The sequence below is a fragment of the Nycticebus coucang genome, chromosome 12 (assembly GCF_027406575.1).
Source record: "Nycticebus coucang isolate mNycCou1 chromosome 12, mNycCou1.pri, whole genome shotgun sequence".
Taxonomy (NCBI): domain Eukaryota; kingdom Metazoa; phylum Chordata; class Mammalia; order Primates; family Lorisidae; genus Nycticebus; species Nycticebus coucang.
The window spans coordinates 56,334,860-56,348,535 of NC_069791.1; the positions used below are offsets into that span (position 1 = coordinate 56,334,860).

General features: G+C 46.8%; 1 protein-coding gene across 4 annotated transcripts in view; it reads left to right on the top strand.

The window, feature by feature from the left end:
• Positions 1-13,676, top strand: part of CRACR2A (calcium release activated channel regulator 2A) — a 195,130-nt gene that overhangs the window by 157,977 nt on the left and 23,477 nt on the right. For all 4 annotated transcript variants that reach the window (XM_053555623.1, XM_053555621.1, XM_053555624.1 and 1 more), the window contains 4 exons: positions 1,822-1,893; positions 4,897-4,942; positions 6,919-7,025; positions 9,409-9,745. In XM_053555623.1, the coding sequence (XP_053411598.1) occupies positions 1,822-1,893; positions 4,897-4,942; positions 6,919-7,025; positions 9,409-9,745 (562 nt within the window). The remainder of the gene's footprint in view (positions 1-1,821; positions 1,894-4,896; positions 4,943-6,918; positions 7,026-9,408; positions 9,746-13,676) is intronic.

Sequence of the window (13,676 nt, forward strand, 5' to 3'; positions counted from 1 at the left end):
ACCTGGCCTGTAGTCCCCAGCGAATGATTCTCCTCAGCAGAGCGAAGCTGTATACTCCCACCACTCCCAGAGAGAAGCAGGATGTGGCGGGAGGGGGTGGTGGGGGTTGGAGCAGCCTAAAGCACAGTGCAAGAGACCTCCAGCTCCCAGCAGGGTGCTCCCCCAGCCCTTATCAGAGTCCTAGACAGGGGCTTGGGGACCCAGTTTGGATAATGGGAAATACATTGTTTTCCTCAAGTTGAAATTAAATATAATTGGTAATAAAATGTTAGGAATTTACAGCTCTGCAGGAGCGAGAGAACTTTTGTTGCTTAATTAGGATTGTCTGAGGTGAACTTGGAATTTGATTCAGCCTGTTATCGCCATAAATTGACTTTATAATTATTCTATGGGGGGGGCGGAGAAACACAGATAGCATTTAAGGAATCAGGTTGTTAGGATCCTGCCAGGAGAGTCCCATGGACCCGGCATCCTGGTTCTGTTTACACCAGCTCGGTGATGGTGTCACTGGAGTGGCAGAGGGGTGGCTGCCCTTGCCCAGCCCGGCGTATGCACAGCCAGGATAGCCCACAGAAAGAGACAGAGTGATCAGGGTGCAAGGTGCTCCCTACACTAAAAGCTGTGCTGTGGTTTAGAAACGTGGAACTAGGGACCCTTTACAGTAAGATTGGAGGGTGATTTTGAAATTTCTAAAGCATGGTATAGAGCACAGAGGAAAAGACTGAGATGGAATTGTGAAGTTAAGCAAGTTTCCTAGCTCCCCTAATTCTGCTTTGTTTTTTCTTTCTTTAACTTCTTCTCTGAGTGGTGCTGAAGACCATCCCAACTCACACCTGCCTGCTTGCCTTTCTTCCTCCCTTCCTCTCTGCTTCCCTCCTCCCCCATCCCTTTCTCCCTTCTTCCTTCCTCCTCGGCTCCTTTACTCCCTCTCTCTTTTCTTTCTTCCTGACACTGTTTGCTGACTCTGTAGCAGGCACTGTGTTGAGGACACAGTTATAAACAAGTCGGGCACAGCCCCTGCCCCTGCAGCCGAGTTGCCCTCAGTCACCCTGGGCCATAGCCTCTCTGCTTCTCTCTTCTATTCCTCAAATTCATGACAATTGATACATTCACAGCCTGATATAAACTATTAGAAATGACTGAGTCATTCATTCATTCCATCATTGCATTAGAGGCAGAGAGGTGAAATCCTAAGTCAAAGAAATGAATGTTCAACGGTGGGAATTCCAATCTGGAAACAGATTGGAGACTTTGGGGGGAAGGTGGGAAAGGGGAAATGACCTCTTCCAGAGCTCCTGGAAACAAACTGAACAAGCATCTGGGTGGGGGTGTTGGGGAGAAGTAATTCAAGTTCTGTTCTCATCTTCCAGGATCCAGCTGAAGAAGAATATTGATTCTAATTCCCTGAAGTCTGGGCAGGGCAGGGTGGTTTGGAGCCTGGGAAAATGGTACAGTTATCATCCCGCGATACCCCAGGCGGCATCTTGAAGTAGCTGTGGGATGCACTGGCTTTGGAGGTGTAGGCGAGGACCGAGGTTCAGTCACAAATTGTCTGTGTGACCTGGAAGGCGCCGTGGAGCTTTTTTGACTCCAGGCTCGGTAACACAGGGACAATTTCACCTCCCATACAGGGCATCTGTGATGACTGAAATAGTGGCTCTAAGCACCTACATGCAGGTGGGTGCCGGAGGAAGGCCATATTCCTCTATTCCCTTCTGTCCTCCGTGAGCCTCTCCTGCTGGCTTCAAGCATGAGGGTCCCAGGCATCAGACCACCCGGTGCCTCACCACACTCACCTGGCTGTGTTTGCCTCCTCCTCAGGGAGGTGTACCGCGTGACGGAGAGCATGCAGCGGGAGAAGGCCGGGCTCCTGAAGCAGCTGGACTTCCTAAGGTGTGTGGGTGGGCCCTGGAAGAGTTCTGAGGCCGCTTTCCAGAAGCCTAGGGTTGGAAGGGCTGGTCTGAGAGTGTCTTCTCTGCCTACATGTGGGTGCTGGAAGGGCCCTTACTCCCTTGGTCCTAAGGTAGTGTTCAGAGCACTGATTACCCACCTCCCTCTCCTCCTCCTCCTGCGTAAGCTCTGCCTCGTTTCTACTTACGTCTCTCACAGTACTGTGTCTGGTACTCACTCAAGAGAAGTGAAAGTCGAGTTACTGCACATATAACCTATTCAGATAAGTTATCTCTTTCATCTTCAACAAACTGTTAAGAAGGGCCGTTGTTAATTCAGAATGAACTGATGAGGAAGTAGATGTTAGAGAAATGAAGTAATTTACCACCCGTGACACAGCTACTCACTGATGGAGCCCGAATTGAGATCCATATCTGGCTGATTCATTTTGCTTGGCCATATTCTCTTCATGTTTGTTGAATGAGTAGTGGAGTCACAAACAGAGCACCAAGAATGGAGTTTCTTTAGCCTTCTGAAACTCACTGCAACAAACTCAAAGTTCACTGGTCTAGAATGGGGTCCCCAAACACACCTGCGTGAGGAAAGATGGAGTTTTAGTTCTGCCCATGAGGTGTCTAGGTGACTGTTCTGGCTGCCTGCTGCCCACCTCTTGGGGAATAGGAATGAAACAGAAGGACTTTGGGATCTGGTTTTTAAAAGGCACGTGGGTTTGAATCACTTCCCAGCCACCTTAAGTTTTTTGGTTTGGTTTTGGTTTTGTCTTCATGAGAGCAAGACAAGGTCACTCTTCTGGCATCCAGGATGCTACCAAATTGAAAAGTACTATAGCCAGCATGCATTTCACATTGACCGAACTTAGCTGTGATTCAGGCGGGACCCCAGAGTGGGAAGATGCAAGGGAGTGCGTCTCCGGCCCAGCTCTGATCCATTTGAGAGAAGGTCTTGATACTTTGGAAGGCTTTAGTCCAAGGAAGAGAACAAGATGTACAAGGACAAGTTTTTGAGTCTTTTCTTCTTTTTTTTTCTATTGTGTTTAGAAAAAAAAAATTAAAAGGCAGATCCAAAGAGAATGAGCAAGGGAGAATAGCAAGGCAGCTCTCTGTAAATCCTGCAGGTCTTCTTAATGGATACCAGCATCTGTGCAGAATCACATGCCTGAGGCCCTTCTGTACCATAGACTGCGGCATTACCAAGCCTGAGCCCTGCCAGCTGCTGAAAGCTGAGAGGCAGAGGGAAGGCCCTGTGGCAGATCAAGGGAGCAATGATACTGGGTTGGAGTGGGGAGGGTGGTGAGAAGGTGGAAGGAGGCATGAGGGGGACGGTGGTGAGATCAGGGCAGTGGTGAATGGGACTGGGTGAGGAGGGTCGCCATCCTACCACAAAGGGGGGTAAACAGAATCAATTTTGGGACACTCAGTAAGGAATGTGCACTGTGGAGCTGGATCTGGTTCAAGACCCAGCACTGCCCTTCATTAGCTTGTGTGACCTTGGGCGGTTGCTGTAACCAATTTGAAACCTAGTTTTCTCAAGTCCATGTCGGAGGCACTCACTTCTGTAGTCTGCTCCTTCTTCAAACCTCTTCCTTTTCCATCCTCACGCTTGGCTCCAGTGTCACAGAGACAACCAGAGCTCCTACCCAGGCCCCTCCTCCTGCGCCCCTCTGTGTCCGTGTCCTGCCTTCTTCTCTGCCGTGGTGGACGGCCTCCGCAGGCTCCTGGCAGTGGCCACCCCGGCCCCACTGTTCCCAGCTATCGTTCTGGAAGGAGATCCCATGCCCTTTTGCCTCCCCTGGGACTTTTCTAGCATTTGTCCCCTTTTCTCCACGGTCAGTTTTGTCTCCTTTGCAGAGACCTACAAATTCACTCGAATATTCCTCGTCTAATATCTCTGGTCCTCACTGCCCCATCCACCTACTTGCTATTTCTTTGGTCCCTTTACAACAAAAACTATTCAAAACAGTTGTTCACACTCACTGTCTCCACTCCTTGTCTTCACATTCCCAACCCTGCAGTCAGGCTTTTTCTACCATTGTTCCATGGAAACAGTTTCTGTCCATGTCGCCAATGACCTCCATGTTGCTAAAACAGTTGGGTGAGTCTCAGGCCTACCCTTGTCCCCAGCAATCTATTCTGAGCACCACATCTAGAGGCATAGTTTGAAAACTGGAGTCAGGTCTCAACATGCCTCCATCTCCCACCCACCCGTCCCAAGTTTGTACGGTGGCCCACAAGGCTGTGAAGGGACAGGTTCCCACTCACCCCTGATTTTTTCTCTGATCTCATCTCCTGACTGCTCTCCCTTTGAGCACTCTTCTGTTTCCTTTCTGTACTTCTCACACATACCAGGCATGTCCCAACTCAAGGCTTTGCCCTTGCTGTCTTCTCTGCCTGAAATGCTCTCCCTGAGACTGCAATTTCCCCCTGTCCAAGTCTGCTCAGATGCTGCCTGGTCAGTGAAGCCTTCCAACCAATCTGGGTGAAATGCCACTGGACCTTTGGGCTCTCCTTATTCTACTTTTTGCTTTATTTTCTCAGCGTAATTATCTAACACACACATACTAAAATATGAGTTCCCTGAGGTAGGAAGTATTTGTTCTATCAGTGTGACCTTGACAGCTATAACACTAGAACAGAGCCGGGTATGTAGCAGGTGCTCAGGAGACATTTGAGAGGATGCACGTGGGAACGAATGACCAGGTCACAGGGTAGGCACCACCCCACCCCGCCCCCGTGACTGGAGAGGTTGTGAATGATCCTGAAACCTGTGGGTGTCAGGGGTGCTTCATTCTTCCCCAGCCTCTGAGTTAATGTGCATACAAATGATCCTCTGCCCTTAGTCTCATCCCTAAGGGAAGAGAGTTCACACACTCCCTGGGCGTTTTCCACCAAGCCTTTCCCTGTATCCATCTGACTAGCAAATCGGCTGCTGTTGGATCTGTCCACTGCAGACCCCATGATTGAATAGATTTCTCTTTGTCATCCACAGGGAAAGGAACAAGCACCTTCAGGATGAACGGGACTTATGTTTTCAGGTATTTGGCTGGTTCTCCCTTATGTAGAGTGGGGAAGACAAGGACTGTGGTCCCAGGAACAGCCAGATCCATGCTGGGATTGGCCCAAGAATATCCTAACACTTGGGATCTATTTGGGCAGGACAATAGCATAAGACCTTTTTTTTTTTTTTTTTTTTTTCAAATAATAAAAATGCAGGGTGGCCTCCTAGGTAACAGTACATTGATCTTCCATGAAGTAACATACTTTCCTTTTGGCACAACAAAACAAAAATATTTGGGAGGGTCACACATTTCTTGGATGCAGAAATGATAGTTGTATCCATGAGATGGCGCAGTTGAAATGTCATTACCACTTTTAAATCACAGTGCTCACAGTTTCTTCATCATTTAAATTTCTATCTCTTGAAAATTTTGCATTTTTACACCGTCATAGAACAAATTAAAAAATGGGTATCTTACTATTTACACAGTTGATCTTATGAACATTTTTTTCTACCCTGTGGGGAGCCCTAGTCCTCCATACCTGAGCACTGTGTCTATATACTTTCCAAATAGTGTGTTTTGCTATGGGTGACTCTAAATAAAACATAGGATTCCGTGTTGCCTTGCTCACTCTCCCCTGTAAAGAGGATCCTTTGGTACTCTGAAAGGAAGGGAGATAGAGGCAGGATTGATTGGTGTGACTTCCTAACTGTCGTGATTGTCACAAAATGAATTTCATAAGTGTCCATGGCAAGTCATTAGCCACATGGACCATGACCCCAGCGGTCACACAAGGAAAGGGAATTCCTATCATACACACACAGACACACACACAGAGAGAGAGAGATTTTGGAGAAAAATTATTGGAACGAGGGTGATGTGCCTGGACCCTTAGCTGAACAGTGACCTAAATATAGTCAGAGCAGGGAGCTTGTTTACCCTGAATTAGGTCCCATCTGGGTTAGAACTGCAAAGCCCTGAGGGACCCTGTTCTAGCATCATGTATTTTATGTCCCTGACTGGCAGCAAGCATCTCTTCCACCCACCTCTGTGTGCTATTAGAGCAAGGCATAAGCCTACACATGTTTGTTTGATGATGATAATGGTTCTAATTGTTTTAGAAGTAACACTGAATTTATTTTAAAACTCCCAGCCAAATATCACCCGAATGCCTTCACCTCTACTCCCTTTACCTGCTGAACTCATTCTGCTTTGAAAGGGGGATGGAATTAGAACTGTAATGGGGAATCAAAGATCATGCTGATGCTGAATCATAATTAATTTGAATCATTGTAGCCACGTACCTGCAGGGGCTCTGGGAGCTTGCAGCTCCTCCTCCCCTCATTAAGCATCATTAGGAATCATGGGATGGCTGATTACCAGAGCTTCTTCCTGTGATCTAACTCCCCCTCATCGCCCAGAAGACATCTGTTAGGGAGCATTGAGTTCCCACTGCCTGAGTTCTCTGATGCAGATGTTTGAGCAATTTATCTACACCCAGTCTACTTCCACAAAAGTTCTGAAATACCTCATGCTAGCTCAGGAGGTAGGGACAGGGCCCTGGGCTAATTGATCCTCTGGGCTGGTCCCTTTCTTATTACATCAGGGCTTTGGAAATACAGACAGATTAGACCCCCACAAAAGAGTACACATGAAAGATGCACAGTAGTGTTTTATACCCATAAATATTTTTCCTAGGTGTTAAACATTTCTCTCTTCTTCTTTCTCCTCTTGCAAATTATCAGGGCTCATATAGAGAAAAACATGGTGGAGCCCGTGTGCGTTCATTTGATTCGATTATGGGAAAGGCGGCAGAGGGATTCTGGTGAGGGATGATGGCAAAAGGGAAGAGTAGGTGAAGGTTAATAGAGGAAGGCTAACAGAACACTGCTTGCTTACTTCAAAGTCTGTTTACAGCCTGACCTGTGAGGTGGAAACAGTGAGCCCTTTTTTCCTCAAACATTAAGGTGAATCAGCAGGTGTGGATCTGAGGGCATTTTGTGTTTCTACAGAAAGATAAGGCAGCCAAGGCAAACACAGCTGCTTCCAAGGCAAGCTGGAAAAGGAGATCTGGCTCTGTGATAGGCAAATATGTGGACGGCAGAGGGATTCTTAGAAGGTGAGTCCTTATTCACTGGTTCATGCACTCATTCGGTTCATTCATCTCGCGCCCACTCTGGGATCAGGCTCCGTGCATGCCGGCCTTTTGCGATGTGCCTCTGCTGGGGAAGCTGAGGTCAGCTGCACCCACTCCCCTGAGTCTTGGAGGACATGCCCCTCCTTTTTCTGACATCTAAGCCAGAGGTGGACTATGCAGAGCAAACCACTAGGACAGCCATTGTCTTCTCAGGCCACCTCACCCATGTGTGTCTGCAGAGAGGAAAGGACTGCAGAGGGGTGCTGTGGGTCAGCAGAGGAGAGAGAGAAGGAGTGGGGTCAAGGGGGAGAGAGGTGGAGGGCATGACTGGACAACGTTCTGTTGTCTGCAGGGCAGAATGGGCATGCTTGGTTTTATAGGAACATGACTGCATAGGCTATGAAGGTTAATTAAAGTGTCATATGCAATCTCCAATAATTGAACTCCCTTGGTAGACAAGACAGGGGCCTGTGCTTGACAGATCATTTCAGTGATTCATATTTCATTAACTGAAAGATAACATCTTTTTGTTGCTGTTGGACAGCACATGATTGAGTTTGCATACCCAAAGGGTTGGCTCATTGCTCATTCAGACAGACAGGCCAGTCCCCTGGCCCCTCTTCATTTTGGCAGGTGCTCTATCCACGTAGAGAGGGGCATCCAGATCCTTCAGTATTAGACTGGTGGAGAAAGTGTGTAAACTTGCTCATGAGGAGACCCTGAAGACTGCAAGTATCACACAGGAAGACACGTAGAGGGAAAGAGACTCTAGGGATGTCAATCAGCTCATCAGTAAAATCTTTGGGCCTGATCATCATGAATTCCTTTTCTAAATAGCTGAGTAATGAGATACAATTTGAGGGCTGAGTGTCTGCGATAGTACCTGGCCTGTTGATTCCTTAGAACTGAATGTATTCATTCATTGATTGATTCAACAGCATTTACTGATTACCTACTCTGTACCAGACATTCTTTTGAGTTCTTTGAAGGCTCCAAAGATAAATTAGACACAGATCATACCAGTAATATCCAAATTATTAAAAGCTCACTTAATAAATATTTATTGAGTGTCTACAATGAGGTACTGTGCTTTGCTGACATACAGTGGTGGACAAAATAGACCTATCTCTGTCCCTCGGGGCTCACAGTTGAGCAGAGGAAGCCGCACATTATGAACCCAGCATTCTAATACTGACTTTGGCAAAAGTAACTGCTCTCTCTACTGCTGGTGGAGACCACTTGCTGGTGAAACCACAAATGAACTTAGTCATGCTAAGATGAGGGTGTTACAGGATGTCAGTAGTGCTGGAGAATTTCCCCCAATAAAAAGCTTTTTCCAAGAAATGCTTCCTTTTAAGACCTAATTTAAGTGACCATTTCTTTTCTGGTTGCAAAGCCTTTGAAAAACATGCTGTGCATGTGTGTACACTTGCTCACACATGCACACAGTGTTCATCCTGTGTAGATAAGCAGAATGAAAGTGGATGGGAACACTAATTGTGTTTTAAAGCAGACAAGCAGTTAAAGTTAATAGACTCTAAATGATAGATAGGAAGTTTGTTGGAAAGAAGATATTCAGCTTTTTTAAAAAATTATTTTTTTTATAAGTCAAGAGAAAGGTGCTTGAATTGCTAGAAACCCTTTCTTTTCTATCAAGGGATCCAAACAAATTCACCATTTTTGTGAGCAAGCACTGTGTTTTAATTTGTCTTTCTTATTTATCCCAATTTATAGAACTGCAGGTATCTTCAGAATGGCGGTACACACATTGGCTTTTCATTTTCCTTCCTCCTGTTGGTTTTTAGGAGTAATGAATGTTATAGGCCAGGAAGCAAGGGCGCCTCTCCGGCCTGCACAGTGCCCTTCTCATTCGGCCCTGTGGCCCCACTTCTTCATCCTGTTCATTTTCTTTTCTAATCCATGCACACCTAGTGTTTATGTGTGTTTTTCAGTTGAAGACTTAAAGTCCTCCCTTATCAAACTTCCACCCCCTTAAGACAATTCTCCTCTTGAATTGCTCACAAACACCCAAGAGAAATTTCTGTGCTCAGAGTATCTGGAAGGCCTCTGCTCCCCAACCCTTCTGAAAATCCAGCCTGTGCCTTGGTCCTCCCTCCAGGTACCCACTTCCCTCAATCTCCCACGTCTTCTCCTGGCTCTTGGTGAGCATGTTGAATGAACGAGCTGAACGATGCTGCCTCTGCTTTGTTTCTCCCTTTCCTGGAGCTCTCTTCTCTGAAGGCACGATGCTCTTCAGTTATCTGTTAGTCATGGATGACTGTGACAGCACTGTCAGGCAGCCCTCCAGCCTCCATACTGATAGATTTTACCATATTCTCCCCACTCTTCTTCCCCACCCCAATAGCCAGTCAGAGGAGGAGGAAGATGTGTTTGGCCCTCCAAGGAGGAGAAGTTCCCTGGGCCTGAATGGATATCCTCTGACAGAAGAGGAGCTGGAGACGACTGGGGAGCCTGGAGCTGGAGGCCCATCCCACCGACCCCTCCCCAGAATCATCTCCATTGAAGAAGACCCTCTGCCCCAGCTCCTGGAGGGTGGCTTCGAGCAGCCACTGACCAAATGCCCAGAGGAGGAAGAGGTTTCCAGTCAGAGGGCAGAAGGATACATCCAGGGAGCCCCACACTTGAAACTCACACCTGTTTCGCCGCGAGGGCAGCCTGTTGGGAAAGAAGCCCTATCTAAGGTAAGGGCACGCCCCATATTGTTGTATGGACTTCACTCCTGTGATTTGCCCCCTTGCTTTTGAGCCCAAGAGCCCCAAGAAGGAGCTCAGGAGGTCAGATGCTACAGGTCTTGTGAGTCACCATACTTGTGTCCTCCTAATAACACCTTCCTCTACTTAGCAGAATGTCTTGGGGAGAGACCCAGAGGTTCTCATAAATTCCCCTTATAACCTTTGTTGGTTGCCCCCATCACTTCCCTGTGCACTCCTGACTCAGATTCAAGAGCATTACCTGAGCACCTACTTAAGATAAGCTGTATGCTAGGCTCTTAGCATAAATTTCCACATTCTTTTAAGGTTGTCTTTTTTGTAAAAACCTTTTGTCCCTGCTTTAAAAGCTTGAATACCATCATTTTTCTCTTGGTTCTTAATCAGCTAGTCACCCTTGCATTCCCAAATTCCCTGCCTCCTCTTCCCTTCAGCGTGACCCCTCACTCCTCACTAGGTCTTCTGGCCAAATTCTGTGGGGAGACAGGAGACCATATAAAAGTCCTCTTGCTCATGGTAATGATGCTCTCCACCTTGTATGTGACCCAGGCTTTGGAATAGTATCCTCAAGCCCCTATCCTCTACTTAGCCCTCTAAATCAGCTTCAGAATGCCCAGGACAATGTGAAAGAGGCTCTTTCCTGCACTCTCTGGCAGCCATTGAGAAATGAGTGGTTGCCACCTTGAATTTCACCCAGGGGCTATATTAGTACATGTGCTAGGACCCCAGCTTCTTGGTGAAGGTTATCAGTCTTGGGCCAGGACTGAGATTCATCTCTACATATCACTCCTTGGGAAGTCCCTAGTACAAGGGACAAGTCGGGGCCTGGGTAGCACAAATGTGACGCCCCCCACATGCCCTTCCATATCCTCTGCAAGGCACAGACCTACACTTGCTAGCAGGGGGCGCAAAGGGCGTCCTACGTACCCCAAGCTGCCCCTTTAAAATGTGAAAGTGTTGAGAAAAATGGTAAAGAAAAAAGGCCGAGCATTCCTATATGCTAGGCATTTTATCCTCACAGTGGTCTGATGGGCCATGCCAGGCATTTGTTCTCCCACTGACAGATGGGAAAGTTGCAGCCCAGAGGGGAGAGGCCTGGCCCCACAGTGCCACAGGCCCAGCCCTCTCACTGATCTCTCTACAAGGCTGTACTGCCATTGTACTGGGACAGAAATTGTAGCAGAAAGCAAATATGATTTACTAGCAGCCACATCACAACTCCAAAAGAGGGTCTGCTTTCTTTGAAGGCTGCTTTGAGCCAGGCCCTGCCATATAAGGCAGGAGAGGCATGAATTAGTACCACCCTTCCAGGAAGTCATTTGACAATATGAATCTGGGCCTTTAAAATACCATACCCTTTCTTTTTTTTTTACTTTTTTTTCCTTTTTTTTTTTTTTTATTAAATCATAGCTGTGTACATTAATATGATCATGGGGCACCATACACTTGGTTCATAGATCGTTTGACACATTTTCATCACACTAGTTAACATAGCTTTCATAGCATTTTCTTAGTTATTTTGCTGAGACCTTTACATTCCACATGTACTAGGATTCACATATACCCTTGTAAGATGCACTGCAGGTATAATCCCATTAATCCCCCTCCCTCCACCTACCTCCCCCCTCCCTCCCCTCCCTCTCCCCCTTCTCCCTATTCTTAGGTTGTAACTGGGTTATAGCTTTCATGTGAAGGTCCTACATTAGTTTCATAGTAAGGATGAGTAAAAAAAAAAAAAAAAAAGTACCATATCCTTTCAACCAGTACTTCCACTTCTAACAGTTTTTCCTAAGAAAATAACCAAAGCCAGACAAAGATTTAACTTCAGAATGAGAGAACTATTTATAATAGCAAACAGTTAAAAAAAAAAAAAAAGTCTAACAATAGTGACATAAATCATACTTTATTAATTCAGTAGAATAGTATACAGCTGTTAAAAATCACTCTTTCAAAAGACTTTAGTGACTCATAAATATTTATAATTTAATAATACATATCCTACTTTGGTAGGATAAAACCGTATATACATATCTCAAATCTCTATAAACAAATAATACACTCATATACTTGTATAGAAAAGACTTGAAGAAAATGCATCAAGATATGAATCATGGGCTTGGCACCCATAACATAGTGGTTATGGTGCCCGCCACATGCATCGAGGCTGGCAGGTTCAAACCTGGCCCAGGCCAGCTAAACAACAATGACAACCGAAACAAACAAAAAAATAGCCAGGCACTGTGGTAGTCCCAGCTACTTGGGAGGCTGAGGAAAGAGAATCACTTAAGCCCAAGAGTTTGAGGTTGCTGTGAGCTGGGACACTATGGCACTCTACCGAGGGCAACATAGTGAGACTCTGTCTCAAAAAAAAAAAAAAAAAAAGATATGAATCATGATCATTTCAGGGTGGCAGGGTAAATTAGGAAGAATTATTTTCCTCTCTACTTTTCTATATTTCCTAATTATAAAAATTAGCATATATTTTACTTTTCACAAGCTTGTTTTTTAAACAAAAAGGTATGGAGGGAGGGAGGACAAGCAGAGATCTCCTGACGTGCCAGCCAAGGGCTCCCTCTCCAGCCTCCTCATCACAATCCAGTTGAGTTACACCGTGCAGGCAACTGGTGGGCTGTCCTTCAGAGGGGACACAGGGTTAAGTGCATGAACTTAAGAGTTTGCTGCTCTTGGGAGGTAGGTCCTGGTAGAGCAGAGCTATTGATGTGTTTATGGGTTTTTGCCTGCAAAAAAAAAAAAAACCTCTACTTCTCTGAGGAGGAAGTGGCCAAAGGGCTAAGAGTCAGGCAACACCTCCAGCACCAGGACCACCTCCTCCTATCCTGGGCTCCACCTTCCCCATCCTGCACCTGTGCCTGGGGATAATGGATTAGGGCACTGGGTTTTAATCTCAAACAAATGACAATTAAAGGTACAGAGACAAGAGACCAGCAGAGAAGCAATGCTCTGTTCATCGCCTGGATAAAGAAAATGGAGCAGAAGCATAGTCTTGGAGTGTGGGTTTGGCTCTTTTTTACTTTTAGTTTAAATTCCTGTAGTTGACCTTGAATTCCCCCTAAGTATTGCGTGGAATTGATTTCTCCCCAAAAGGCTGTTAATGGCTTTTCTCTGAAACTCAAGTACTGCTAATATCAGCTGCCACTCCATTATAGTATTTGCTCAATGAGAGGAGCTAATTCCCTCAAATCCACTTTAAAATAGATTCAAAAGAGCCTCCTCATTTGACCAGGCAGCGCTGAGCTGGGCATGAAGGCAAGATTCTGGGGAGCAAGCAGCTCACTGGAAGGAACAGTCATTCTGCGGAAAGGAGCCTGTGCTGCCTGGGGCTCCTTAGTCCACCTTGGGGTGCATTGTGCCCTAGGCCACGCTCACTCTGTCCTGGATGTTAGTGGTCCAGGCCAGAAGACAGAGCAACAGTAACCGGCTGGCTGGGCAGCTCTGCCCCAAGGTTCTTGCATCACCTATTTCCCAGCTTACTGAGTGGAGACTGTCTTGCCTCCATGGCCCATGGAAGATGGCAACACCTACATGGAAGCTGAGGGGATGAGACAGAGCACACCCTCCATGCAATCCAGGCTTCCAGTGACAGGGCAGGAATAAGCGGCTCCATGTCCCAACCTGGGAGGTCTTTGACCCTGGGATACAGACAAGTCTTTTGTCATTCTTCCCTGCTTCCTGCCAACACCCAACTTGTCCTGACCCACATGGGGAGTTCCTGCCTCCTCCTGAAGCCCCACTTCAGAGCCCCTGTGCATCCTTGGCTCCTCCCCATGCCCCGCAGCACCTGGAACCTGGTGCTGTCCTTACTGTGCCTGTCTCCTCCACCCCGCCACACACCAGGGCTAGCCTGGCTTCCTCAGCCCTGGGCCACAGCAGGTGGGCAGCAGAT